This window comes from Onychostoma macrolepis, chromosome 20 (assembly GCF_012432095.1).
Source record: "Onychostoma macrolepis isolate SWU-2019 chromosome 20, ASM1243209v1, whole genome shotgun sequence".
In the NCBI taxonomy this organism is placed as follows: Eukaryota; Metazoa; Chordata; class Actinopteri; order Cypriniformes; family Cyprinidae; genus Onychostoma; species Onychostoma macrolepis.
Genome location: NC_081174.1, coordinates 31,689,848 through 31,715,621, shown reverse-complemented (window position 1 = coordinate 31,715,621; position 25,774 = coordinate 31,689,848). Strand labels below are relative to the sequence as shown.

The following is a 25,774-nucleotide window of genomic DNA, read 5'->3' as shown; positions in this document are numbered from 1 at the left end:
AGTATCTTCAGATATTTATACTAGAAAACAAGAGAAAAACACTGAGTAAGAGAATCGTTTTTTGCATTTTGTCGTGGTCGGATGTCGCGTCGGAGAATTCTGTCTTCAGCAAGCTCTCCTGGACTCAAATCATATCATGTACAGAAAATAATATATATATATTCATATCTATATATATATATATATATAGAGAGAGAGAGAGAGAGAGAGAGTTATATATAATCTATATACTGCTATATGTGAAACACTTGTATATAAAACAATCTGACCTCAAGTCAAAAGTTTAGTAACACAGTCATGTAGAAAAATATGACATCTTGACAATTCCAAACGACTACGGCATATACTGCAGCTACAACTGTCATTAAATGCTAAAACAATCAGAAGAAGAAATAGAAGACCAAAGGAAAAGAAGAAGAAAACAAACTGAATCACAAGGCCAGGCTGAGCCATGTTTGAGCTAAAGTTAGGGAAGTACATGGCTCGAACCGCTTCGTCCTCTAGTAGCTTCATTCTACAGGGTTTATTGCTGAAAACGAGTGTCGTAATAAAGGATCTTGTACTTTCTAGTGTGTGCTGTGTGAGATGTTGAGGTTCGGTCCATGTACTGAGCGCGCTGGAGGCCGTGGAGGGGCGAAAGGAGTCAGTCTAGTTCGCTTGGATCCCATTTTGGTGGTTTTGTGCAGAGCTTCTGAACGCATCTGAGTTTGGGACTGTATTGCAAACCAATGCTGCCTTCAAGTGCTGCTGATGGAAATCGCAATTAGTGATTCTCATCTGCTCCAAACGCATTCATTCCTGAAGCTTTTTAGCACTCGTGCAACAAAACAACACGTATGATTCGCCACACTATACACTCGCATTCGGGAGGATTCTTCAGAAAGTGTCTTCTGCTCACAAGGCTGCATTTATTTGATCAAAAATACAGTAAAAATTGTGAAATAATTTTGTAATTTAAAATATCAGCTGTTTTCTATGTGAATATGTGTTAAACTGTAATTTATTTCTGTGATGCGCAGCTGTATTTTCAGCATCATTACTGCAGTCTTCAGTGTCACATGATCTTCAGAAATCATAATAATATGCTGATTTACTGCTCAACAAACATTTCTGATTATTATCAATGTTGAAAACAGTCGTGCTGCACAATATTTTTGTGGAAACCGTGATGCGTTTTATTTTTCAGGATTCACAGATGAATAAAAGTTCAGAAGAACAGCATTTATTTGAAATCTTTTGTAGCATTATAAATGTCTTTACTGGCACTTTTGAGCAATTTAATGCGTCCTTGATGAATAGAAGTGTTAATGAACGGTAGTGTAGTTTAAATGTAAGCTGAATGTTACTTTATATACCAAGAAAAGTAGCTATAAACAGCAGCAATTAATAAAAAGGTGTAAAATGCCTCTCAGTCAACTGGCAAATCATTTTTTTTAACTGATTCACTAAAATGAATCAACTCTACACATAAGAGTGAGGAGATCTGCACACGCGGTTCATCTCAATGATGCAGTGCTTTACATCACATATTTTTGGCAATATTAGATTGTTAGTGGAAAAGTAAAGGTTGGAAATACGGTCACGCTTCTGAAAACCTGGTTAAAGGGACAGTTCACCCAAAAATGACAATTCTGTCATCGTTTACTTTCCTGTTCCTTTCTTACATTGAACACAAAAGAAGATATTTTGCAGAATGCTGGGAACCAAATAGTTGACGGTAGTCATTTAATTCCATAGAATTTTTCCCTTACTATAGAAGTCAATGGCTACCAGCAACAATTTGGTTCCAGACGTTGAAATATTTCTTAAATGTAAAAAAAAAAAAAATGTAATTAATTTAAATTAAAAAAAATGTTAATTAAAAAAACTAAATACAAAAAACTAAGATACAATAGAACTATTGTAATATTCCACTGTAAAATAAAAAATTAATATTTAAAAAAAAAAAATACTAAAAATAATTATTCAACATTTTAACTATAAAACTGTGATGCTATTATTTATGGTTGATAAAAAAATTAAAATAACTAAAAAGAAATTCTTAAATGTTAAAACCAAAAATACAATAGAACTGTTGTAATATTCTACTGTAAAATAAATTTAAAAAAGTTAATATACTAAAAATAATTATTTGACATTTTATCTGTAAATCTATGATACTATTATTTATCGTTGTCTTAATATATGGCTACCAGCAACAGTTTGGTTCCAAACATTGAAATATTTCTTTAACGTGTAATAATAATAATAATAATAATAATTATTATTATTTATTTTTAAATAAAAAATATTTTAAATAAAAAATAAAAATAACTAAATAGCAATTATTAAATACTAAAAACAAAAATACAATAGAACTGTTGTAATATTCTACTGTAAAATATATATATTTTTAAATATACTAAAAATAATTATTTTACATTTGTAACTGTAAAACTACCAGACTATTATTTATGGGTGCCTTAACTTATGGCTACCAGCAACAGTTTGGTTCCAAACATTGAAATATTTCTTTAATATTTCACTGAAGAAAGAAACTCATGCAAGTTTAAATGACATGAGTAAACGATGACAGAATGATGATTTTTGGCTAAACTATTACATTAGTTATGTTAGTTATTCATCGACACGCCTTTAACTCATCGAGTTGGCACTTAATGATATAAATGATGTGACTTCAAGGCAGCATATTTCTACCTATATTAATTATATTATTACCTGTTTTGATGCGCATGGTGGAATTGATTCAGTAAACGTGTTTCCATCGTAGTTTATGCACATGTTTTCTTATCGGATAAAAAGTTTAACCTACTCAGTTGTGTGCATAAGTTTTTAGAAAAAATGCATAAGCATTTTTAGAATTTATGCACATCTTGGCATTTCTTTCCAGCGTTTTTTTAATGCAATATTCCAAAATGTGCATAAAAATAAGTGGATGGAAACAGCTATTGAGAAATTTTAACCAAAGTATATTATAGACTTTTCATTAAGACCCTAAAATAATTATCTGTGACCCTGCAGCACAGAAGCAGTCATAAGCAGCACAGCTATATTTGTAGCAATAGCCAACAATACATTGTATGGCAAAAAAAATTTCTTTTATGCCAAAAATCATTAGGATATTAAGATCATGTTCCATGAAGATATTTTGTAAATTTCCTACCGTAAATATATCAAAACCTCAATTTAAAAAAATTGACACTTATGGCTGGTTTTGTACTCCAGGGTCACATATCATCTTTTGGAAAATGGGCATCTGATGTCCCCTTTAAAAATATAAACGACACTGATGTGACTTGAAGGCAGCATATTTCTAACACAGACTCCTTTCGGCCCTCGTTTGGCCCCCTCATCAATCAATGGGGCCCTGGAAGATGAGGCGCGTGACCCCGGGGCCGGCGGCCAGCGGGGCCGAGCAGAAGGGGCAGGTGGGTCTGAAGGCGTGAGTCCCGTGAGGCAGCGGAGTCTCGGCCCAGTATCGAGCCGTGTTCTCGGAGCACACGTGACCGCAGGGCACAAAGGCATGAGTCGGGGCCCCGGCGTCCGTGTAGAAGCCCGGCTCGGCCCCCAGCCACAGCGGCACATAGGGCCCCAGGCTCCGGCAGAGCGGACACTCGCGGCGGCCGCCGGGGCCCTCGTTGCGCTCGCGGTGGCCCTCGGGCCGCTGGCCCCAGTCGTGCCGGCCGTGCACGTGTCCGCAGCTCAGGTAGGCCCAGGGCTGGCGCTCCTCCAGGCTGTGGCTCCGCGGGAGGCTGGGGAAGGCCAGCGTGCTCAGGCCCACCGGACACTGCGGCCGCGCTGCGTTCAGCTCCAGGCGCAGGGCATCCAGGTGCCGCAGGGTCGGGGCCTTCAGCAGACCGTCCGCCGTTCGCCAGAGCAGCGTCGCTCCGCACAGATCCACCAGAGAACCGTCCTGCAGAGCGCTGCTCTCACCCTGCGCCTGCAACAGCAGCAACAACACAACTCTCAAGTCTGGCTCAAATCTTGATTATTTACATCAATATTGCTGTGAAATGATAATAAATAATACAATAATAATAATAAATAAATAAAAGTAAATTAAATAACTAAATGATCAAATACAAAAAATATATATATATATATAAAAATAATAAATAATTCAATAATAATAATAAATAAATAGAAAATTATTCAATACAAAAATACAATAATAATAATACATAATACAATAATAATAAATAAAATAAGTAAATAACTAAATTATTAAATACAAAAAAAAAAATGCAAAAAAAAAAAATACATAATACAATAATAAATCAATAAAAATTAACTAAATTAATATATTAAAAACTAAAATACAATAGAACAAATAAATACAATAATAATAAATAAAAATAACGAAATATCTAAATTAATAAATACGAAAAAACTAAAATACAATAGAACTATAAAAATAGTTTTTATAATTATTTTTATAATTTTTCTGATTATTTACATCAATATTGCTAAAATGATCATAAATAATACAATAATAAATGAATAAAAATAACTAAATAATTAAATACAAAAACATCCCCAAACAATACAATAGAACTAAATAAATTAATATTTAAATGGCTGCACAATCTGGCCAAATGTTTCTGATTATTTACATCAATATTGCTATAAAATGATAATAAATAATGGATACTATGAAATATTACAATAGCAATATTTATTATTCTGTTTAATATTTTCATGTTGCAATAATACTAATATTAATAATAACTAAAAAACAAATGACTAAATAAAACATTACATATTACTATTGTAATATTTCACTGTAAAATAAAATATATATAAAAATAATAGTTAACTTAATTATTTTGTTTAATTTTATTGTTATAATAATAATGATAACAAGTAAATAAAAACAAAAATGACCTAATTAAAAAAAAAAAAAAAAATTATATATATATATATATATATATATATATATATATATATATATATATATATATATATATATATATATATATATATATATATATATATATATATATATATATATATATACATACATACATACACACACACATATATATATATATATATGACTATTGTAATTTCACTGTAAAATTAAAAAGAAAAATAATATAATAATTTTATTTTAAAGTACAACTGTAAAATTATAATACTAATGTATATGGCTTAATTTCTTCATTACAAATGAGCTACAAAACAAATGCATTATTTTCTTAAATACTAATAATAATATTATGAAATAGTACAATAATATTAAATAGTAATAAAAATTTAATATTTTCATATTATTAATACTAATAATAATTTATTATTATAACTTTAAAAAAATATATATATTATTATTATATTGATATATAAATCACAAAACAGTTTTTTTTTTTTTTTTCCCCAATGGAAATCACAATTACTTTTTTTATTCATTAAAACGTTTTTACATTTTATTATTAATTCATTTTTATCAGAAAAATCGCTTGCATCTCCCCCCACATCATGCAGCCTGACAACAGACTGTTCTTTTAAACAACTTATTTCTCCAAACTCTGTCTCTCTCAGTTCACTGCAGATCTTTAACTCAAACGGTGGTCTGCCGGTTCACGCACAGAAGCAAACGGTGGATATGAACAGGAAGTAATCAGCTGAATAAATCAATCCGCTGCTGACTGAGGCTTTCACAGATCTCCCATCGTTCAGAAAGCTTTCACTGCAGATGTAAATCACATTAAGAGTGCGGAAGCGCAGGCCAGCGATCAGCGCGTTTGTGTGGTTCACAAAGTAATGAAGTGCAGTTGTGATTGCGAGCAATGAGTGGATGTGGTTGTTATTAGGTCAACACATCATTTAACTGCATTACAACACGTGTGCTTAGAAACACTCAGCAATTAAAGCTCTGTTTTCACAGCAGCGTATTCGGTCTAGAGCTGCCAGTTCTGGATAAACAGAGCCCTGAATCAGGCCGTTAGTGGTTAAGAGGTTAGTTAGTTGTGGTGTTTACCAGCTGGCCGCGGATGGGCCCGGATCGGGTCTCTCTGAGAGCGTAGACGTCTCCACACACCGAGATCTCTCTCCACAAGCCCTGCTTGGGCTCTTCTGGGAAACCCACTGGATGCATCACCAGAACGCCGTTGGTCGTCAGTCCATCCATGTGACCGTCCGGATTCTTCCATTTAGTTGCTTTCTCCTGCGTGACAGATGCATCAGTTTGGAAAGTGCATGAACAAATAAGTTCATGCACAAATAAACAAATAAAAGCAAGATTAAACTATGCGTGCTCTGACCCAACTCGAAATCTAGTATCAAAGTATGCATCTGCTGTGTAAATGCATTCATGCCACATCTGAGCTGCATTAAACTGTAAAGATGCACTTCAGAAGCCACCTTTGCAAGAAAATGTAATGCATTACTGCTTAATCATGCATAAATGTGATAAAAAAAACAAAAAACATGATACCTTAAAAATACAACGTTCAAGTACGGTAAAATACTAAGGTAATATAAATTAAATAATAAAAATAGTGAGGTGATACAATCGTTAATTTTGTCTGACAGTAATTAAACTTATGAAAGTGTTTAAAGGAGATACCGACTCTATGAAAGCTTGTTTTGCCACAGAATATAAAAAATAAAACTTTTTAACTTTAACTTTTTATTCACTGAATTCTGAGTTCAAGTGTCGCAGTTCTGTTTTTTTTTTTTTAAAAAAGGTAACTGGGACTTTTTATCTCACAATTCTTTTTCCTTGCAACTCTGATTTTATATCACACCATTCAAGCTTTTTTCTTAGAACTGCGAGATATAAAGTCAGAATTGTGAGGAATAAACTTTGCGACTTTACATCTCGAAATACCGACTTTTTCCTCAGTAAACCGGTAATTGTGGCTTTTTCTCTCACAACTTCTATATCTCGCAATTATGTCTTTTTTTCCTCAGAATTGAGAGAAAAAATTGTGAATTGTGAGCTAAAGCATTTTATGGCAGAAACAAGCTTCCATTCTAGTATTTTAGGATGCTGACAGTCCAACAGGTTAAGATGCATGAAAGTACTATATTATTAAAGTCAGCATGAAATGACAAATAACCCCATCTGTTTTATAAATGCACATCATAGATTTTATAGTGAGCAATTCCTGAGTGCATACATTTCATTCATATTATAAAAATGCCATCAATAATCAGAATGTCATAACTGGATCTCTCTCTATTGATGTATGCAGGATTTCTCCAATCATTTAATATCTTAAGCCCCGTTCACACCAAGGACGATAACTATAAAGATAACGATAAAGATATCGTTCTAAAAATCATTCTCAATATTAAAGAGTCCACACCACAGCTATAACGATAAAGGCACAGAGAAACGATATCGTTGGAATCACTTTCAGAATGATTTTTTCCAGCTGATGAACGATACAAACATTGACAGCCAATCAGAATCCATCCTGCGATAACGAGCTGGAGAATTTAAATCGGCAGACGAGCGTGCGCTTAGAATAAACAAGACGATATCGTCCGCTGGTGTGGACGCTAATATCTTTATCGTTATCGTTCTTGGTGTGAACAGGGCTTTAAGCTCCACCCCTCCAGCTCAAGCTCATCTGCATAGAATGCCACACCCACATCTTTACATCATGCATTAAAAACACCCTTGCGTTAGCGTTAACTAGATTTTTTGTAATTCGCGGTAACAGAAGTGTACAGTAAAAATCATGCATTAGTTAATGTCATGTAATCAAGCAGACAGTGAACACTATTAACAGCAATGATTATATGTTGTGATTAAACTCACAGCAAAGGTTGGTAGTTTTGTATGTTGTTTGAGGGTTGGCATCATCTCTTCTCAGGTATCTGAAAAGCAGCCTAAAATGATTCCCTACAGAGATATTCTGTAATACTGACCCCGAGGAAGATGTTCTTGGAGGAGTCGAAGCCGGCGGCGTAGATGCGGGCGGTGTAGGGCGGGTTTCGGTCGCAGACGATCCTGCAGGCGAAGCGGGAGATGGTGCTGGGCGCCGAGGACGAGTCTTCGCCCTCCTTGGATCCTCCTGGAGTGTCGGTCACCACGAAGTCTATGGGGCTCTCGGTGGAGCGGCCGATCTGCAGAAGATCAATCACACACATCACATCTCACCTTCAGATTATGGACTGCTCGGTTTGACCCGTGAGTCAGTGTTGGGAAGGTTACTTTGGAAATGTAATTTGTGTACAACTTTGAGACCGTTCTGAGGTTAACACGGATTTAAAATCATAACAAGAAATAGTTTAATAGCTATGATACTGTTTTTGAAATTAAATCTTGCACTGGCATCTAACAACGGCTTGGAAAAAACTGTTAATCTTAAAAAATAAAGCATTACATAAACCCAAATAGGAAATAAAACAGTTATCAAATAAGCAATTCTGTGTCCTAAACTCCTGAAACACTGGTGTCTCATTTAGTCACTGCAATTTATGAAAGAAATCAAGCTCAAGTTAGTTTCTCAACTACCCTCTAATGGTTTTTACAATTACATGCATGCATTGACTCAAATAAATGTACTCTGCATGAATTTTTATCTGTTAATGCATGTGAATTTTCCTGGGAATCAAGCCATGATGTTGTGTCATGCGCTACCATTTGAGCTTCACACACACGCACAACAATAATAATAATAATTTTAAAAACATAATAAAAAAAAAAAGTTTTCATTTAAAATTAATAAACATTAAAAATATTTAAAATACTGTTTAAAATATTCACAATTAAATGTTTAGAAAAATATTTGTTAAATACAATTTTAAAAATCATGTTCTCAATAGTATTTTTTTTAAGTATTATTATAGATTATTTATATACACATGATTTATATAGTTTTTGTTAATATTTTGAATTAGTGTTTTTTTTCAGTTATTTTAATTTTATTTAAATTTTTGTTTAGTAATTTTATTATGTGCTTTTAACATTTTTATTAGTTTTGGTTATTTTTAGATATGGTTAACTTTGTTTTTATTCTGGTTTTAGTTTTACTAGTAATTTTAGTGCTTAAACTCATTTAAAAGCAAAAGCAACAATTTATTTATTTATTTATTTATTTTTAAAGTCTTTTTCCATGTAATATATATATATATATATATATATATATATATATATATATATATATATATATATTTATTTATTTTATTTTTTCAGCAAAAGAAAGAGGAAGTTTGGGTCCAGCCAAGAAAGAGGACAACAAAATCATCCTCATTGCTTGTTTTGTGAATTTTTCTCAGTGTGCAATGACTTTTAATGTTTTTTTAAAGTGCTCCAATTATTTATTTTTGAAAAATGATCTTTCATGCAGTGTGTAACACAGCTCTGAGTGAATGAAAACATCCTGCAAAGCTTTAAATCTGAAAGTGCACCGTGTATAAAGTTATTGTCTCTCAAAAGAAAGAGTCGACTCTGAATCACTGAAACGAGTCGTTTTTAAAACGAATCCCAACATGAAACATTAGCATATTGCCGCCCACTTGTTGGTCTTTTCCTGTTGGTCTGAATGAAAATGCAAATTCATTCTTTGCCACTAGGTGCCGCTGGAGGAGCATTAAAAATGGCTGTTTCCCCGGTAACGCTGTACACAAAGCAGCACTGGCTCACAAACACTGCTTTAAATGAAATCGACCAATCACAGCAGATTAGCGTCACGCAGAGGCGGGGTTTGGAAAAATGAATCTTTGTGCAAACCGTTTGAGAGTCGCTAAGCAAGTAAGGTAAAAATAAATGCATATAATAAGACAATGAAAGTGTTTTTTGACCTTGCATGCATGTCAGCCTGTTGTTGGGGATCCCAAAACCAAAATATGAACCTTTCATAACCCATAATAGGGGCACTTTAAAACTGATTTTTGTGCAACTGAAATAGTATTTCAACATTTACTGAATTGATCTGCGTGTTTGACCTGGAACATGTCTGTGTCGTTATCATGGCAGTACTCCACCACCACGGTCTGGTTCCTGGAGAGCGTGAAGGAGATGCTGTGCTGCCCCCTGCTGTTAATCGCCTGCAACGAAAGGTCAGAAGCAGCGTCACTCCCACAATGCACCGCGTGCAATGCACTAAAGCGTGAAGGAAGCGTGCACCTTGCTGTCCTGTGGGTTGCTGAGGATGTGCACAGCGCTGGGCTTGACGCCGTTCGCTTTGGCCCTTCTGTAAAGAGCGAAGCGGCTCCTCTTGCGACCGCGGTCTCCTCCGGGCAGAGAGCCATTATACCTGCATTATACCAACACACAGACGCTAAATACTGGACTACAACATGCTCAGACATTATATCATAGAACGAGTAACCATATATCACAATAAAGATATTTTTAACTGGTTATATTTAATAATCAGTAAATTAACTGCTTCTCAAATGAAAGGTGCTTCATCCCACTTGATTATTTTCTCTTTTATTTGGACTCAAATCAAAATATCACACGATTGATTCATTGATCAAATAAATGAATCAACTTGAATCAGTGTGATTCTCGTTATGAACGAACTAAAGACGCAAAACAGACAAACTTATATTATAAAAAACAAATAATTTGAAGTCTGATTCTGATCGGATGAGATGGTTTGCACAGGTTTGCGTTTATCATCTAAAACAAAAACAAAAAAAATCTACAAAAAAACAGAATTTCAAAAATTGAAATTTTATTCAATTGTTTATTTATAATGTTTTGGCTTATATATATATATATATATATATATATATATATATATATATAAAAGCTAAAATTTTATATAGGATGAAACATCATTTCACTTAGTTGCCAAAGCAACATTTCTAATTTTCATTTAGTGTAAGATGTATAATTACTAACTGGAAATAAAACTAAAACAAAAAATAGAAGAAAAAATAAATAAAGCTGAAATTAATAATATCTGGTAAAACAAACTTTTTAATTAGTTGCCAAAAGCAACATTTGTGATTTAAATTTAATCACTAAAATGACTAACTGGAAATAAAATCAATTAAAACGAAAATTAAAACGAAAATAAAATTAACACTAATCAAAATGACATCACACATCATCAACACCACTAATAAAAATTAAAATGCAAACTGAAAATGTAAAGGTAATACTTGAATTCAAAATTAAAAACTACAGTAGTATATAAATAATATTAAAATGCCACTGTTCTAGATTAATACAGTAAGTCTCCAAACTTCATATCACACAATGTCTAACAAATATCTCTTAGTTCTCCTTGTTTCGAGGGTTTTTTGAGACATAACATCCTAGTCTATATTTCTGCATCGCTCTGCTGTAAATCATGTTTATATGAAAAACAAATTCTGTCGCCATCAATGATAAACGAACGCTTCTGATGATATCAGGCTTCTCATGAGCATCTATTTTTCTGTCCCAGCAGCTTCGAGGGATTCATAACAAACACTGATTCAGCAGAGACCGTTTCTCTACTGTTGCTTTCGGCCAATAATATGTCATTACAGCAATGACATATTACACACTCATTCTGTTTATGAATATTGTTTGTAGAACACCATTAATTATTATACAGTTATTTTCTTTATTTTTACTGGTCATTTTATATGAATTGCATCGTATTAGTACATTGTTGAAATTTATACATAATTTTTTTTGCAATTTTTTAATTTATTTTTCCTTTCTATGTTTATTTTTGTTATTCATGTTGCAAGAAAACAAAATTGAATTTGCTGTATTTTATGTACATGTGCATGTATATTTTACATACATATATATATATATATATATATATATATATTGTTGCTATTCATGGTGCGACCAAACATAATTGTGCTGTATTTTTATATTTTGCATATTTACGTATACATTTTTTCATTTATATTATTTTTATTTTCATTATTTATGGTGCAACCAAACAAAAACATATTTTGCTGTATTTTATGTACATGAGCATGCATATTTTACATATTTATATATATATATATATATATATATATTTTTTTTTTTTTTTTATTATTCACGGTGCAACCAAACAAAAATGTAATTTTCTGTATTTCATGTGCATTTGCATGTAAATTTTAGATTTTACAGATATATGCTTTTTTTTTTCTTAATATTTTTAGGGTATTATTGCCTTCTCTGTTTTTTACTAAATTACAGTCATTTAAACTTCTGATATGATGTTTTATGGTGTTTTTCAGAGCTCAACAATGTCCGTCCACATCGACGGCACAGAAAACAGCAGCGTCTCTTTTCATGCTCTATAGAGGAAAGAACAACATGAGGGTGAGTAAATGACAGATTGCTCAATTATAATTGAATAAAGAGTCGTCATGAACAGATTCACTCTAATAAATCAGCAGATATTCACTCCAGATTGTGAGCCGAGTGCAGAACGAACCCAGATCAAACCCTCAGACACCGAGGTGCCAGATTAGGGCTGGAAGCGCTGGAAACTCCAGAGATTTGAGGATATCGAGAGGAAATCGCATGCATGTGACGTCCATAATAAGTCCAGGAGACGGCGCGCTGGAGAAAGACGCTTTTGTTCACACACGCTCACAGCTGCACTTGCACTGACGCTCGTTTACAGAGACCCCAGCGCTTTAGTGCACTTTAGTGCATATGCACAGGTGAATGTTCACATATACCTCACTGATTCTGCTGTTAAACGAGTGCTGCAAACACATCGACTGCATCCACAGCGGTCAAAGTGCCACTTCAGCACTGCACGCACACACACTTACACTCACAATGAAATATTCAAACGCCTCTTCTTCCTCTATATAGTGGCATTCTGACCTGACAGCGGGTTCAGGTTGAGCCACAATGCACAGCAATGACATGCCAGGGCGTTGCTATGTGGTTGCTAGGGTGTTCTCACTCTCTGGACCAAAAGTCAAGTCACTAATATAGCGCTTTATACAATACAGATAAGGGATGCACGATATTGGATTTTTGCCGATATGCCCGATATTTTTCAACTAATTTTTGCCGATTCCGATATTGTTCCGATAATATCTTGCATCCCTAATACAGATTGATTCAAAGCAGCTTCACAGAAATAAAACAGAATGTTTCCATCCCAAATTTAATGAATATCGCATAAAACACCTAAAATAAAGCATTCAATGAGTTTGAGAGAACAAAACAGCCACCTCCTGTGAAACTGGTGCCAAGTATCAGAAAGAAAAATGGAAGTTTTGGCTCCTTTCTCATGCATAATAAATGGCTTTCATTGCAGATGAAACGTAATAAACACATGTTATCTTGTATTTGGAGGGTGGGATATTCTGGGATGCTTTGGCTCAGGCATTTCAGAACGACTAAACCAACGCTTCATATGCATGTTTAATGCGATCGGCCCGCTGGTCAGCAATTCGTTATGATCTGTTGAGACTTTTTGATGCACATCAAAGAATTTATTCGGTAAATGTGCTTCCATCATAGTTTACATGGATGGCGACTTCTCAATTGAGTGCACAATATTTTTATGCACATTTTAAGATTTTATGTGCATTTTGGCATTTCCATCCAGCATTGAATGTGTAATTTCACAAAATACGCATAAAAAAAATTGGCGATGGAAACAAAGCTAGAGTTAATGTTGTAAATTCATCAAATATGAAATGAATTCAATTTCAGCTCTACAGAACTGACAACAGTGTCATTATTCAATGCAGTTCATTGTGAATTCAGTTCAGCGTTGATTGTCAATATAACTGATCTTCTAAGTTCTAAACTCTTAAAAATAAAGGTTTCAAAAGTGATTTTTTACAGTGATGCCATAGAATAACCATTTTTTGGTTCCCAAAGAATAATGCTTCTTTATTGGCATTGATGGTTCCATTAAGAACCTTTAACATCCGTGGAATCACTTTAAAGTGGAAAAAGGTTCTTTAGACTTTTAAACTCTTCAAATAAAGGGTTCCTTTTAAGAACTGATCACTGAAAGGTTCTTTGGGATCCAAAAATCGTTCTTCTTCAATGGATTTACTCGGAAAAACTCATTTTTCAGAGTACAATTCTTAAAACAACCACTTTTATTCTTAGTGTGAGGAACATTTGAATCATTTAATCATCTTTTTCCACAATAAAGAACCTTATACGGTTCCACGGATGTTAAAAGTTCTTCACTAAACCATCAATGCCAATGAAGCAGCTTTATTTTGAAGAGTGTAAATGTGGTTCAGTTTGTTCATTTGTTTTATGCTGCGTCTGATCACTTAATAAAGTAATAATAATAATACAGATGCATGCTGTGGCAAACACCACTAATGATATTTTATAGACTGTTTCACTTCAAACTGCTCTCAAGTGGCATTTTTAATTAATATTAATAGAAAAACAAAGCATAACAACAACTAAATCCATCATGCACGCAGCCGTATGAAGTGTTTCTTATGCAGATCTGGTTTTAGAGCAGGAGAATGCAGATTATGTTGTAATTACATGTTGACGGCGCATGATTCGAGCATGTGCAGGTCAGAGGAGCTCCTGATATGACACAGACACATGTGGGTGGAAACATCATACGCTCTCATTTCCTGATCCTGTCACGCGCTCACAGCTGCGCTCTGCTTAATAACACGCTCATATATCAGACTGAGTCGAGAATCCGGGATATTTGGCCATCGTTCAGCCGATTGGCTGATTCATCAACCCAAATAAAACATTTCCTAATCCAGCTTTCTAACAAAGCTGACATTGTTATACGCTCTTAAAAGGGGTTTTTCACAGCAATGCCATTTTTGGTTCCTGCTTTCAGTGAAAAGTTCCAAAATGAGCCACGGAACAATCCATGCCAATAAAGATCCTTTATTTGTGAGATCGAACTATGAATATTTTTGATGAATTGCTTCTGTTCCTCTATTGCAAGTTGCTTTGGATAAAAGCGATAAAAGCTAAATGCATTAATGCAACCATTCTGAGATTATCTGCTCAGCTTCCAGAATCTACATTTCGCTCAGAAATTGTTAATTTCACAATTTATCACAAAGAAATGGCAGATTGAAAAGTAGAAAGACTGAAAGAGTGTTTTCTTGTAAAATGTACTTGTTTTATTTACAAAACCAAAAATCTTTTTTACAGTGTAATTTTATATTTTCTTAATTAACTTTATTAATTAAACATGAAATTTTCCATCAGAAATTGGCAGTAAATTTTTACAAATTATTACAAAGAAACGGCATGTAACACACTGAATTAAATGTGAAAGTAGAAAAACTGAAATGGTGTTTTCTTGTAAAATTTTCTGTTTTATTTATAACACACACTCAAAAAAATATTTTTACAATATACATTTTTATAATTTTTTATTAATTTTCAATCAGAAATTGCTGGTAAATTTAAAAAATAATTACATAGAAACGGCAAGTAACACATTGAACCGGACGTGAAATATTTAAAGAATAAAATTGTGTTTTCTTGTAAAACATACTTTTAATTTTTGTTCTATATTTACAATTTTGAAAAATATTTTTTTCCTACAATGTATGGACATGTTTGGTATCATAACACTAAACGTAATGCAATTAAACAAATACTGTGTAAAATAAGTATTCAGTTTCATATACGCCGCCTTTTAAAAAGTTTTCATGTAAATATTGACCATATTGTTTCTTTAAATATCGGTCAAATACTAATACTAGTTAACAAGTTTATTAGACATAATAATAGTAATAATGTAAATGTGATGCAAATATGCTATAATAAAGATCAGATGCCGCGCGCATGTGGTCATTTTTATTTATTTTTTATTTATTTATGGACATGTTTGGTTTTCATTATCGTTGAATATCGTTAATTAAATATTAGTGTCTTTTTAATAAATACTGTGTACAATAAGAATTCAATTTCCTATATGTCTCAATTTCAATAATAAAAATTTTCCATTTAAATATCGGCCATATCGTTATGTAAATATCGGTCAACTTCTAGCACGAGTTAATAACATTATTTGACATAGTAATAATGTTAATGTGATGTAAATATGCCATAATAAAGATACGATTTTATTGATTTATTTTTTATTTATTTACAATTTATGGACATGTTAGGTTTTCATTATCGTTGAATATCGTTAATTAAATGTTAGTGCATTTTTAATAAATACTGTGAAAAAAAACAATCAATATCCTATACATCTGGTTTACAATCATTAAATATTATTTTAATTTAAATATCAGTCGACAACAAGTGCTAGTTAATAACGTTATTTGACATTATAATAGAAATAATGTAAATATGCCATAATAAAAAGATAATGTTCTGCGCATCTGTGTTTTTTTTTTTTGTTTTGCTTGTTTTTTTCAATTTATGGACATGTTTGGTTTTCGTTATCATTCAAAAACGTTAATTAAATTACATGTTAGTGCCTTTTTAATAAATGCTGCATTCAATATCCTACACATCTGGTTTTATATCATTAAATATTATTTTAATGTAAATATCGGTTGACTACAAGTGCTAGTTAATAACGTTATTTGACATTATAATAGTAATAATGTAAATGTGCCATAATAACAACTTACAATTTATACAAGTACTAGTTAACAACTTTATTGACAGGTTCACTCCCACTGGCCTCCTTCCTGAACACTAATGCGCTGGTTAACTACAACCACGATGACTAATGGAGATGCTAGTGATGTTAATAACAACAAAAACAATTTATAGCCTAGCATTTGATGTAAATGTGATGGAAATATGCTCAATAATCGGTTTTATAGGTCAGACCAGAAGCCGATTAATTCATTCATTCAACTCAAGCTCGCGTTTAAACACTCGGTAAACGTGGATCCGTAGTAAACGCGAACCACTCACCCGAGAATCACCAGTTCTCCGTATTTCACCGGATCTTTGGAGCGGTCATGGTCGTGTTGGTTCGGCTGCAACATGGGACCGGCGCTCCGTTACTCCGGTCCGCGGATCGAGCCCTGGAATCCGCGCAAGTCTCTCAAACACACCGAGCGCTGGTTTAGACGGAAAACGCGCGTCAATCTCCGCACAGCGGCTGTCGTGAGCGCATGGCTCTTCCGTGACTCGTAAAACGTGAAAATCCGGACCGAATCCGTTCATCTGCTCCAGAACTGAGCGGTGGCGGATCAAAGAACTGCTCGCGGCGGAGTGGACCGTACCATGAGCGCGGCGGGGGACACGCGCGGGAACACGTCTTTCATTTGACTTTCTCTCCGCGTCCAAGATTATCGTAAATTATTGATTTTGTCATATATCCTCGATTAGCGTCTTTAGCTGAAAGCTTAGAAAGAATTAAAGTGAAGTTTATGTTTTCATTCACGAATCTGTGATTCCCGCGCTCCCCCCCCCCGCGTTGCGCTCAGTCACGTGTCCCGGATTGCCTTTGAGCATTACGTCAGTGTAAAATAGTGTAAAACTGACGCTGAAGTCGAACATAATCGAATATGAATCATAGAGGAGACGCTAAACATAGCTTTAGAAGTGATGGGAGTGATGTAATGAAATATTTCAGTAGCCATGGGATCACTAAATAGAAAAAAAAAAAAAATGTACAAAAGTTAATTAAATATAAATTCCGGTTAAAGAGGAAATACTCTAAACCGATTGTTTAGTTCATAAAAGGTTATTTAATTTTAGTGTTTGCATTATTTAAACCGTGTAAACTTGGTTTATGTGCTTTGTATACAACAGAACATTTTTCTGTGTTTTTTTTTTTCATTTTCATATAATAAAATACAAAATAAAGTGCCACATAATACACCACTGTAAATAATATGCTTGTTATCTCAAAATTAAACTCAAATTAACTTATTTTTGCTAGTTTTAATGAAGTTACCACTAGTGTTATTTTATTATCACTATAGGCCTATTTTTAAAAAAATATTTTTCTATTAATATTTTAAATCAGTTTTTATTTTTATATTTTCTGTTTTCATTTTGATTTTAGTTCAAGTTTTGGTGTTTTTGGTGTGTGTTTTGTCATTTTTTGTAGTTTTTGTTTATATATATAGTTATTTTGGCTGTTGTTGTTATGTTGCTGATAGTCACTGTTTGGTTTGATAGCCAGTGATTCATATAGTGAGTGTTTAATGCCTCTTCAGCGTTTGTTTAAATCATTCAGACTCATTGTGTTTAATAGACGTGTTCAAAGGTCTGTCTCAGTTCCTGGATGCTCTGCAGTGAATGGGTGCCGTCAGAATGAGAGTCTGATAAAAACATCACAATAATCCACAGCACTCCAGTCCATCAGTTAACATCTGGAGAAGACAAAAGCTGAAACTAATCCAGCATTAAGATGTTTTTAACTACAATATGAGTCTATAATCCAAAATAACGCTTCCTCCAGTGATGGATTTGACATGTTTTTTGTTTGTTTGCTTGTTTTTGTCATTTTTATTCATTTTTTAAATATGTCTATCGTTTTCATTAATCTTTCAGTTTTAGTTATTTTAGTACATCAAGCTAAACTAATGTAATGAAAATGAAAAATGTTGCCTTGTCAAATAGCTGAAATAAAATAAGATTAAGTTTTTCATATATATATTTTTTAACAAATCAGTTTGATATAAGTATATTGAGTATTTAGTATGAGTATTTGATATTGAGTTTTTAAGTAACAATTTGAATTATTTTGTATTTTTATATTTTCCATTTTTATTTTTATTTTAATAAAAGTTATAGCAATTTTGTTGTGTTTTCGTCATTTTTATTACTTTATTCATTTTAATGAATGTGTGTGTATATATATATATATATATATATTTTTTTTTTTTTTTTTTTGAGGACCAAAAATGCCTTTTTATTGGTTCTATTTCTAGTTAATTATGATAACCCTTCAAGACGAGTGTAGGAGTCCTGTCTGTGATTTCTCGGTGTTTTGGGTTTCTTCAGATCACTAACATCATTTACTGTCATCTGCAGTGTTTCTGAAAACTGAATCCCATCAGAGACACCGCTGCTGGTTTAGGGACCCTCAGTAGTGGACGAGCGGATCGCTCTACAGCACAGGAAGTGTTTCTTCTGTTTCCGTGGCGATGAACCGCTGTTTATTTTGTTCTAAAGCAGCAAACAATTGGACAGGAAGTCGTCCTGAGCTGTACTTCCTTCCTTCCTGCTGACAGAATGCTGCAAACATGCTATAGACGCTGTTTTGATGACCTTTGCTCACATACTTGTCCAAATGTTCTCCTGACTTTCCAAATGGAGTAATTTCAACAAACACTTTTACCTTCCCATCATGCACTGGAACTTTAAAACATATATGGCAACTATTATCGTAAAAAAGTGATCATTGCTTTAATGGCCTAACTTGGTTTCTGTTGCATCTGTGAGTCAAACATATGATGTTTTCATGTGTTTATGCCTGAAGCCATGAAGAAAAGACGCTGTGTTTACTCTTCTGCATATGCAATAAATCTGAAACATAATGCCTTCCACACGCTCATAACCCGTCCGTCACAGCAAATACACAGCTTCACACTCGTGATGAATATAAATGAGCTCATTCTGATGCATGTTCACCTGTCAGTATTTATTCACGTGCACTTTGTTCCAAACTTGTATAATGGATTGTCAGTGGAGCACAGAACGAGGAAGCGTTATTATGGATTATGGATCGTATTTTAGTTAACTTGATGGATGTGTTTCAGCTTTTGTCTTCTCCAGATGTTAACTGATGGACTGGAGTGCTGTGGATTATTGTGATGTTTTTATCAGACTCTCATTCTGACGGCACCCATTCACTGCAGAGCATCCATTGCTGAGACACTGATGCAGAGACACATTTCTACAAACCTGATGAAGAAACACACTCATCCTGATCTCAGATGAACACATTTGCTGCAGAATTTTATTTTTGGCTGAACTATTCTTTTAAAACCTGATTTGAATCGGTCTGACCCCAGACGGAGCAGCCTGTAATGTGTGTGATGTGTATTAACACACACTTATAGTGTCCTGTGCGAGTCTATGAGCTCATCATTCGCTGCTGATAAACCTGTTGTGTGGCAGAAAACCTTATGATTTAGTTTTATTGCTACCAAATATGGCAGAGATCAATGCTGAAAGGTTTCAGGTGGAGAAAAGCAACTCAAGAAACACTAAAAAAGGAACGAATCTGAAGTTTGCAGTGTTTTCTGTGTTTACAAGGCTGAACCAGATTAAAAACTGTGGCGTGAAAACCAGTAAACAGACCGTCAGGATCCAGCCACAGATTCCGTAACGTCTGAAGTGTTTAGAGAAGAAAATCCTCAGAAACAAGCAGATGTTCAGACATTAACCCTGAAAGGATCAACCGCTTTCTAACACAAACATTGCTATGCTCATAAATAGTGTTTAGTGATACAGAAATTTTACAGTGCATGCAAAATATACAATATATGCACAAAAAAGTTATATTAAAATGAAGATCATTGGAGTATGTTTTAACAAGGTAACGTTTCAGTTTTTCTACTTCAGAAGTTCGCACATAATTTACCTGTTGCATTAATTTACTTGCTGATTCTTCACAAAAAATTCTGAGTGAAAATTGTTTCCACACCAATTTCTTTCAGTGAAAAATGCAAGCAAAAAAAATTTAATAAATAATAATAATAATTGAAAAGTATTTATGCATCTTGGGAACATTTATTGCACTACATTTATTTTTTTAAATTAAATTTACTTCTGATTTATTTAATTACAGTGTGAATTTGTTTTTAAATGTGGTTCACTTTGTGATTGTCATGTTTGAAAAGAAAAACATTCCTGATGAAGGTCATGCGACCGAAACGTCGTTAATAAATATTTGGATATTTTTTGCATATATAGTGTGCGGGATTTGTTTTGGTTTTTAGTTTTTTGACCTGGCTGGTCTTTGTTTCCAACGCACCTATTTATTGCCGTCAGGTGTGCGGAGGTTTTGTTAATTTAATTACAGTGGGAAAAAGGTGTTTAATTATGAAAATAATGTCACAGTGCAAAGTATTTATGTAAATTAGCTTATTTTCATGAAGTGAAATATCCTTTGCTTTTCTTTCGATTAAAAGGGTGAAACATGAGTTTTCATTATTCACAGATATGCATTAAAAATTCAAATATGAGATATGAAAATTGTTTGGAAGCTGAATTTAATTGAAGTTAAATGTGTTTGTTATTCAAATATATAAAGCAGCATTACAGAAACTCCATCATGAGATCGTCACAGATCTTTCATCGCTCAAACCAAACACATCATCACTAATTCAGATATACGTGAAAACACGGCGCTCTCCTGCAAACACACACAGACTCACGCCGATAACCACAGTCTGAGTTCTGCAGGAAATCAGAGGCTTTTTAAGACCCAAAAAACAACATTTAAGGAATAAACTGAAGGGAAAACACAAGGGAAATAAGGTCTGTTTACTCTGAAAAATACTGATGTTCTTCGTTAGTATTTCGGTCTTGTTTTCCAGTGAAAATGACTAGAGATTCTTAAATCAAGATACATTTACTGGAGAATCAAAATGACAAAAGTCTTGTTTTCTGAGAAGCTGATCAAAATGAAATGAGTTTATGATTAAAACAAGGACAAATATCTGCCAGTGGGCTCAAAAAAAAAATCGATTTGATTCAAGAGGAAAAGTTTTCATACCTCACTGGCAGATATTTGTTCTTGTTTTAATCAAAAACTCACTTCATTTTGATCAGTTTCTCAGAAAACAAGACTTCATATCGTCACTGATTTTACTTTTACTGCACCTTCCTTCCTCAGTATTTTGTCTTGTTTTCCAGTGCAAACGTCTAGATTCATAAATCAAGAGAATCAAAATGACATGAAACTTTTTTTTATGAGAAATTTATCAAAATGAAGTGAGTTTATAATTAAAACAAGAACAAATAGGCCCAATCTGCCAACGGAGTCAGAAAAATCAACTTAATTTTCACTCCCCACTGACATTTTTGTTCTTGTTTTCATCATAAACTCACTTCATTTTGCTCAGTTTCTCAGAAAACAATCTTCAATCTGCATCTCCAGATTTAAGGATGTTTCTTCTGGAAAACAAAACAAAAACACTGAAGATGCTATTCTTTTTCCAGTGCATGCAACGTCATGACTTCCTGAATTTTGGACCTTTTTAGGTCTTAATTTGTGAAATGAACACACTTTAAGACCCGCAGAAACCACGTTCCTCCACATCAAGAAGATGCAATCACATAGTACTGGATATATATATAGATTTTATTATTTCTTCAGCATAACAAATATGTCAAAATAATAAAACAAAGCATTAATTTAGTAAGAGAAAAAGAGGCTTGGTGTGATTTGTGCGGTTTGCGGTTTGAGGAGAATCGGTACCAGAACCGTGATAGAAACAGGTTAAGACGGCTGGATTGGATCAGAAACACTCAAGATGATGCTGTTTTCATTGCTCAAATCACACTCGTTCCTGGCTTCTCATCACCAGGAGAACATGTTTAGTGGAGCACCTCCAGAAAAGGCCAAAAACAGTGTGAATATGGAAGGATATTGAATCAAACGCTCCTTCAAGGACAGTTTCTTCATGGAACACAATCAGATCGTTCTGCTTGGACTGGTGAGTTTATTTCAAAGCGATTTTCCCCATACATTCGTTAAACGTGATGGCACAGAGGTAAACAAACAAGCTGCCATTTTTGGACTGACAAACCAGATCTTCAGACACAAAAACCCTTTTTTTCTGGGAAAACGACCCCACAGCTTCTGAAAGTAATACTTTATGGACATTACAACGTAACAGGAGGACTACAGAACGGGCGTACGAAAGAAAAGTCGGGTTACATGTCAACGAAATCAAAGACAGAACTTTACAGACAGAAGCCAGAGTTATTGGTTAATTGCTTCTTGTTTGGCACGTCTTCGCCCGCTCGCGTTAGGATTTGTAATTGGATGTGAGCCAGGTGAGCCCTTCGTAGAGTCCGTCGCCCGTCGTAGCGCAGGACGGCTGAACGTACCAGTTGCGATCTCTGATCCGAGTCAAACCCAGCTTCTCCTGGATCTCGTGCGGCTTCATGGCATCCGGCAGGTCTTGCTTGTTGGCGAAGATCAAGATGATTGCGTCGCGCATCTCGCGGTCGTTAATAATGCGATGCAGCTCCTGTCTAGCCTCGTCGATCCGGTCGCGATCCGCACAGTCCACTACGAAGATCAAGCCTTGGGTGCCGGTGTAATAGTGCCTCCAAAGCGGACGGATCTTATCCTGACCGCCCACGTCCCAGACGTTAAACTTGACGTTCTTGTACGTAACGGTCTCTACGTTGAATCCCACCGTCGGGATGGTGGTGACCGACTGTCCCAGTTTGAGTTTGTAAAGGATTGTCGTCTTTCCCGCCGCGTCAAGTCCAAGCATCAATATTCTCATCTCCTTGTTGCCAAAGATCTTCGAAAGCATCTTCCCCATCTTGTTGGCTGTGCATATATTAAGTTTGTTGCAGGAAGAGGAACGCAAGTTTTTGGTTTTGCAGCTTTTGCAAGCAACAATCACTCAGAAAAACACTTAAACTTTGTAGGTTTTGCAAAACTCATACAGCACCGCAAATGACCCTCAAAAATCTGGAAAAAATCGTCCTAAAATAATATGTGCTTAGATCTGTGACAGGCCTTTCTGATTTCCTCAGACTTCCTTCTTGTGTACCGGCTGTCGGGTCGCCTTTCTTTCGCGCTCATTCCCTTCAGACGCGCTTCAGATCGTTCGTTCGGTCATAAAAACAACTCCAAACGTCAGTCATTCATCCTTAGTTTCCCCTCTTCCGTCCCTGAAACACAAGAGAAAGCGGATGAGAAAAGGGAGGGGTGTCAAACACAACTTTATTCTTGTAGTTTCGCTTCGCGTACTACTCCTAATAAGCGCGCGACCGCGTTGTCAAACGCTACCGATTTACCTCATATAACAGCCCCCCTCTCTCGCGCCCCGGCTCGGTTCGGTCCCTTCTGTTCCTCTCTGGTTGCTCTTTCGGACCCGGTCGTGCTGCTGTCGGTGTTACCGGAAAAGGTGCGGAGCTGCTTCAGCCGCCACTTCCTCTCTTTCTTGCTCAGGCGCACTGCGCCATTTGACATTCGTGCTCTTTGATCCTACTACGGCGAAGGCTCTGTCATTAATATTCATGACGCGTGAGTTTGCCATTGGACAGACGGCGGCTGCGTCAGCAAGGGCGTAGTTAATATTCGTATGATTTCGTTAATATTCATGCATTAAAGAATCCGCTTTAAGTTAGATAATAATAATAACTTATATTCTTATTTATTATTTCCTACACTTGACCCTCTAACACTAGCACTCTATTCAATTTCTATTCTATCTACTTGTTTTCTTTTTATTTATTTATTTAAAAATAAACTAAAAACACTTGATCCTTTAACACACTCTTTACAATACTTGCTTTCTTTTTATTTAAAAAAGAGACCCTCTAACACTGACCTTTTTCACATTTCCGGGTTTCTCAGCAGGGGGTTAACTTCAAGAACAGTGAATGGGAGAACACCACAAATATATATTTTTTGCATTCCCATTTGCTCAAATAGCAAAAGAAAAACTCCACAATAGTGTTTCCATGACTTTCAAAAAAATAAAATAAAAAGGACAAAATTGAGACACCCTTGCATTAGCATTAAATATTTTTATTTTTTTGTAATTTGATGCAAAGGTGATATAATACAAAGTATAGTGTTATAAATGTACATACATTTAAAATAAAAATATAAAAAACATTCGAGGATTTATGATGCTGATGACCGCTAAACGCGTCATCACAGTCTTGTGAAAAGGGTCCGTTCTTTTGTTTTTATTTATTATATATATATAAAAAAACTTGCTATGTGTACAGCATTATGCTAACTGAGACTTATTATAGCACTTACATATTATTGCTCTTTTGTTGTCGTCTGCTAAATGCCTAAATGTACATTTATTTTTCTTTGCATTTCTACTATTCTCTAGCTAGTTTTCTAATTTGTTGTCAAATAAACCAGACATTTGTAGGAAAAACTACGGCAATTTCACCCCCTCCTCCCCCCTCCCCTTTTTTTACGATTCCAGCAACGGACGCATGATCTCATTAATATTCATAAGATGAGCGTAGGCCCTTCGCCGTAGTAGGCGTCGTAATACGAGTCAAACTCGAACTGAATGAAATGGACCCATCGAGACTCGGAAGAATATAATTGTGGCGGTTTTTTAGAGGCTGTTTTGTTTAAAACACCGTCCAGATATGATATTTGCAGTGTTCTGAAACGTTTTTAACGCTCGCCCACGTCCACCGAGGGAGTTTTTGCGTCTCAGTGGCATCATGTGACGTCGAAGGGGCGGGACTCATGACGTCACATCGAGTTCAAAAAATGCCTAGTTTAAATAAAACACCAGACAGACCTATAAATACATGCATATTTGCATTTGTCCCCACCCCCCCAGAAGAACTGACTTCCACGTGTTGCAAACAAATCAAACTGCAACTGAAGTGGTCCATGTTTGTTTTATATTGAAAGAATTCACGTAAAAGAGGACTCAGATATAGTTTTGCCTTTACATTTGTTACTTTATATTATATACCCTGAACTCGAAAGACATTTTACATCCATAAAACCCAGAATCTGAAATACCCGAAATGCATTTCCAATTAGCCTCTTGAAAATACACCAACATGATGTCAGGTTTTATTATTAAATTCAGATCAGATAGCTTTATTGGCTTCAAATGTGCGTGTTTTTAATATGTTTTGTTTAATAATTAAACAAAGAAAAATCGTATGATTTAAGTAATGCAATAAAGCAATTTAGCTTCCCTGTAACTAGGTGCCAACACAAACACAACTGTAGAAATATAACAAACAAACTTAATAGACTGAATCTGCGTGTTCTTCATT

The 25,774-nt window shown here is 34.6% G+C and overlaps 2 protein-coding genes across 2 annotated transcripts; both read right to left on the bottom strand.

The window, feature by feature from the left end:
- On the bottom strand, positions 1-17,226 carry LOC131527589 (E3 ubiquitin-protein ligase pellino homolog 2). The gene is made up of 6 exons (XM_058756798.1): positions 16,763-17,226; positions 10,082-10,211; positions 9,901-10,002; positions 7,879-8,076; positions 5,978-6,163; positions 1-3,940 (listed from the first exon to the last, which is right to left on the bottom strand). The coding sequence occupies exons 1-6, from the start codon at positions 16,834-16,836 to the stop codon at positions 3,353-3,355; spliced, it is 1,278 nt and encodes a 425-aa protein (XP_058612781.1). The 5' UTR covers positions 16,837-17,226; the 3' UTR covers positions 1-3,352.
- A 4,871-nt stretch (positions 17,227-22,097) lies between these two features.
- On the bottom strand, positions 22,098-23,991 carry arf6a (ADP-ribosylation factor 6a). Its single transcript, XM_058755562.1, has 2 exons — positions 23,798-23,991; positions 22,098-23,671 (listed from the first exon to the last, which is right to left on the bottom strand). Exon 2 carries the CDS (start codon positions 23,314-23,316, stop codon positions 22,789-22,791), a length of 528 nt encoding a protein of 175 aa, XP_058611545.1. The 5' UTR covers positions 23,317-23,671; positions 23,798-23,991; the 3' UTR covers positions 22,098-22,788.
- Between the last annotated feature and the right edge of the window lie 1,783 nt (positions 23,992-25,774).

What these genes read in the sequence shown, in the direction of transcription:
- LOC131527589 (XM_058756798.1), bottom strand. Translation starts at nt 16,836, where the DNA reads ATGTTGCAGCCGAACCAACACGACCATGACCGCTCCAAAGATCCGGTG. An exon ending in GGAGAACTGGTGATTCTCGG is followed by an intron (nt 10,212 to 16,762) that starts GTGAGTGGTTCG and finishes GGTATAATGCAG; the next exon opens with GTATAATGGCTCTCTGCCCG. An exon ending in GCAACCCACAGGACAGCAAG is followed by an intron (nt 10,003 to 10,081) that starts GTGCACGCTTCC and finishes CTTTCGTTGCAG; the next exon opens with GCGATTAACAGCAGGGGGCA.
- arf6a (XM_058755562.1), bottom strand. Translation starts at nt 23,316, where the DNA reads ATGGGGAAGATGCTTTCGAAGATCTTTGGCAACAAGGAGATGAGAATA.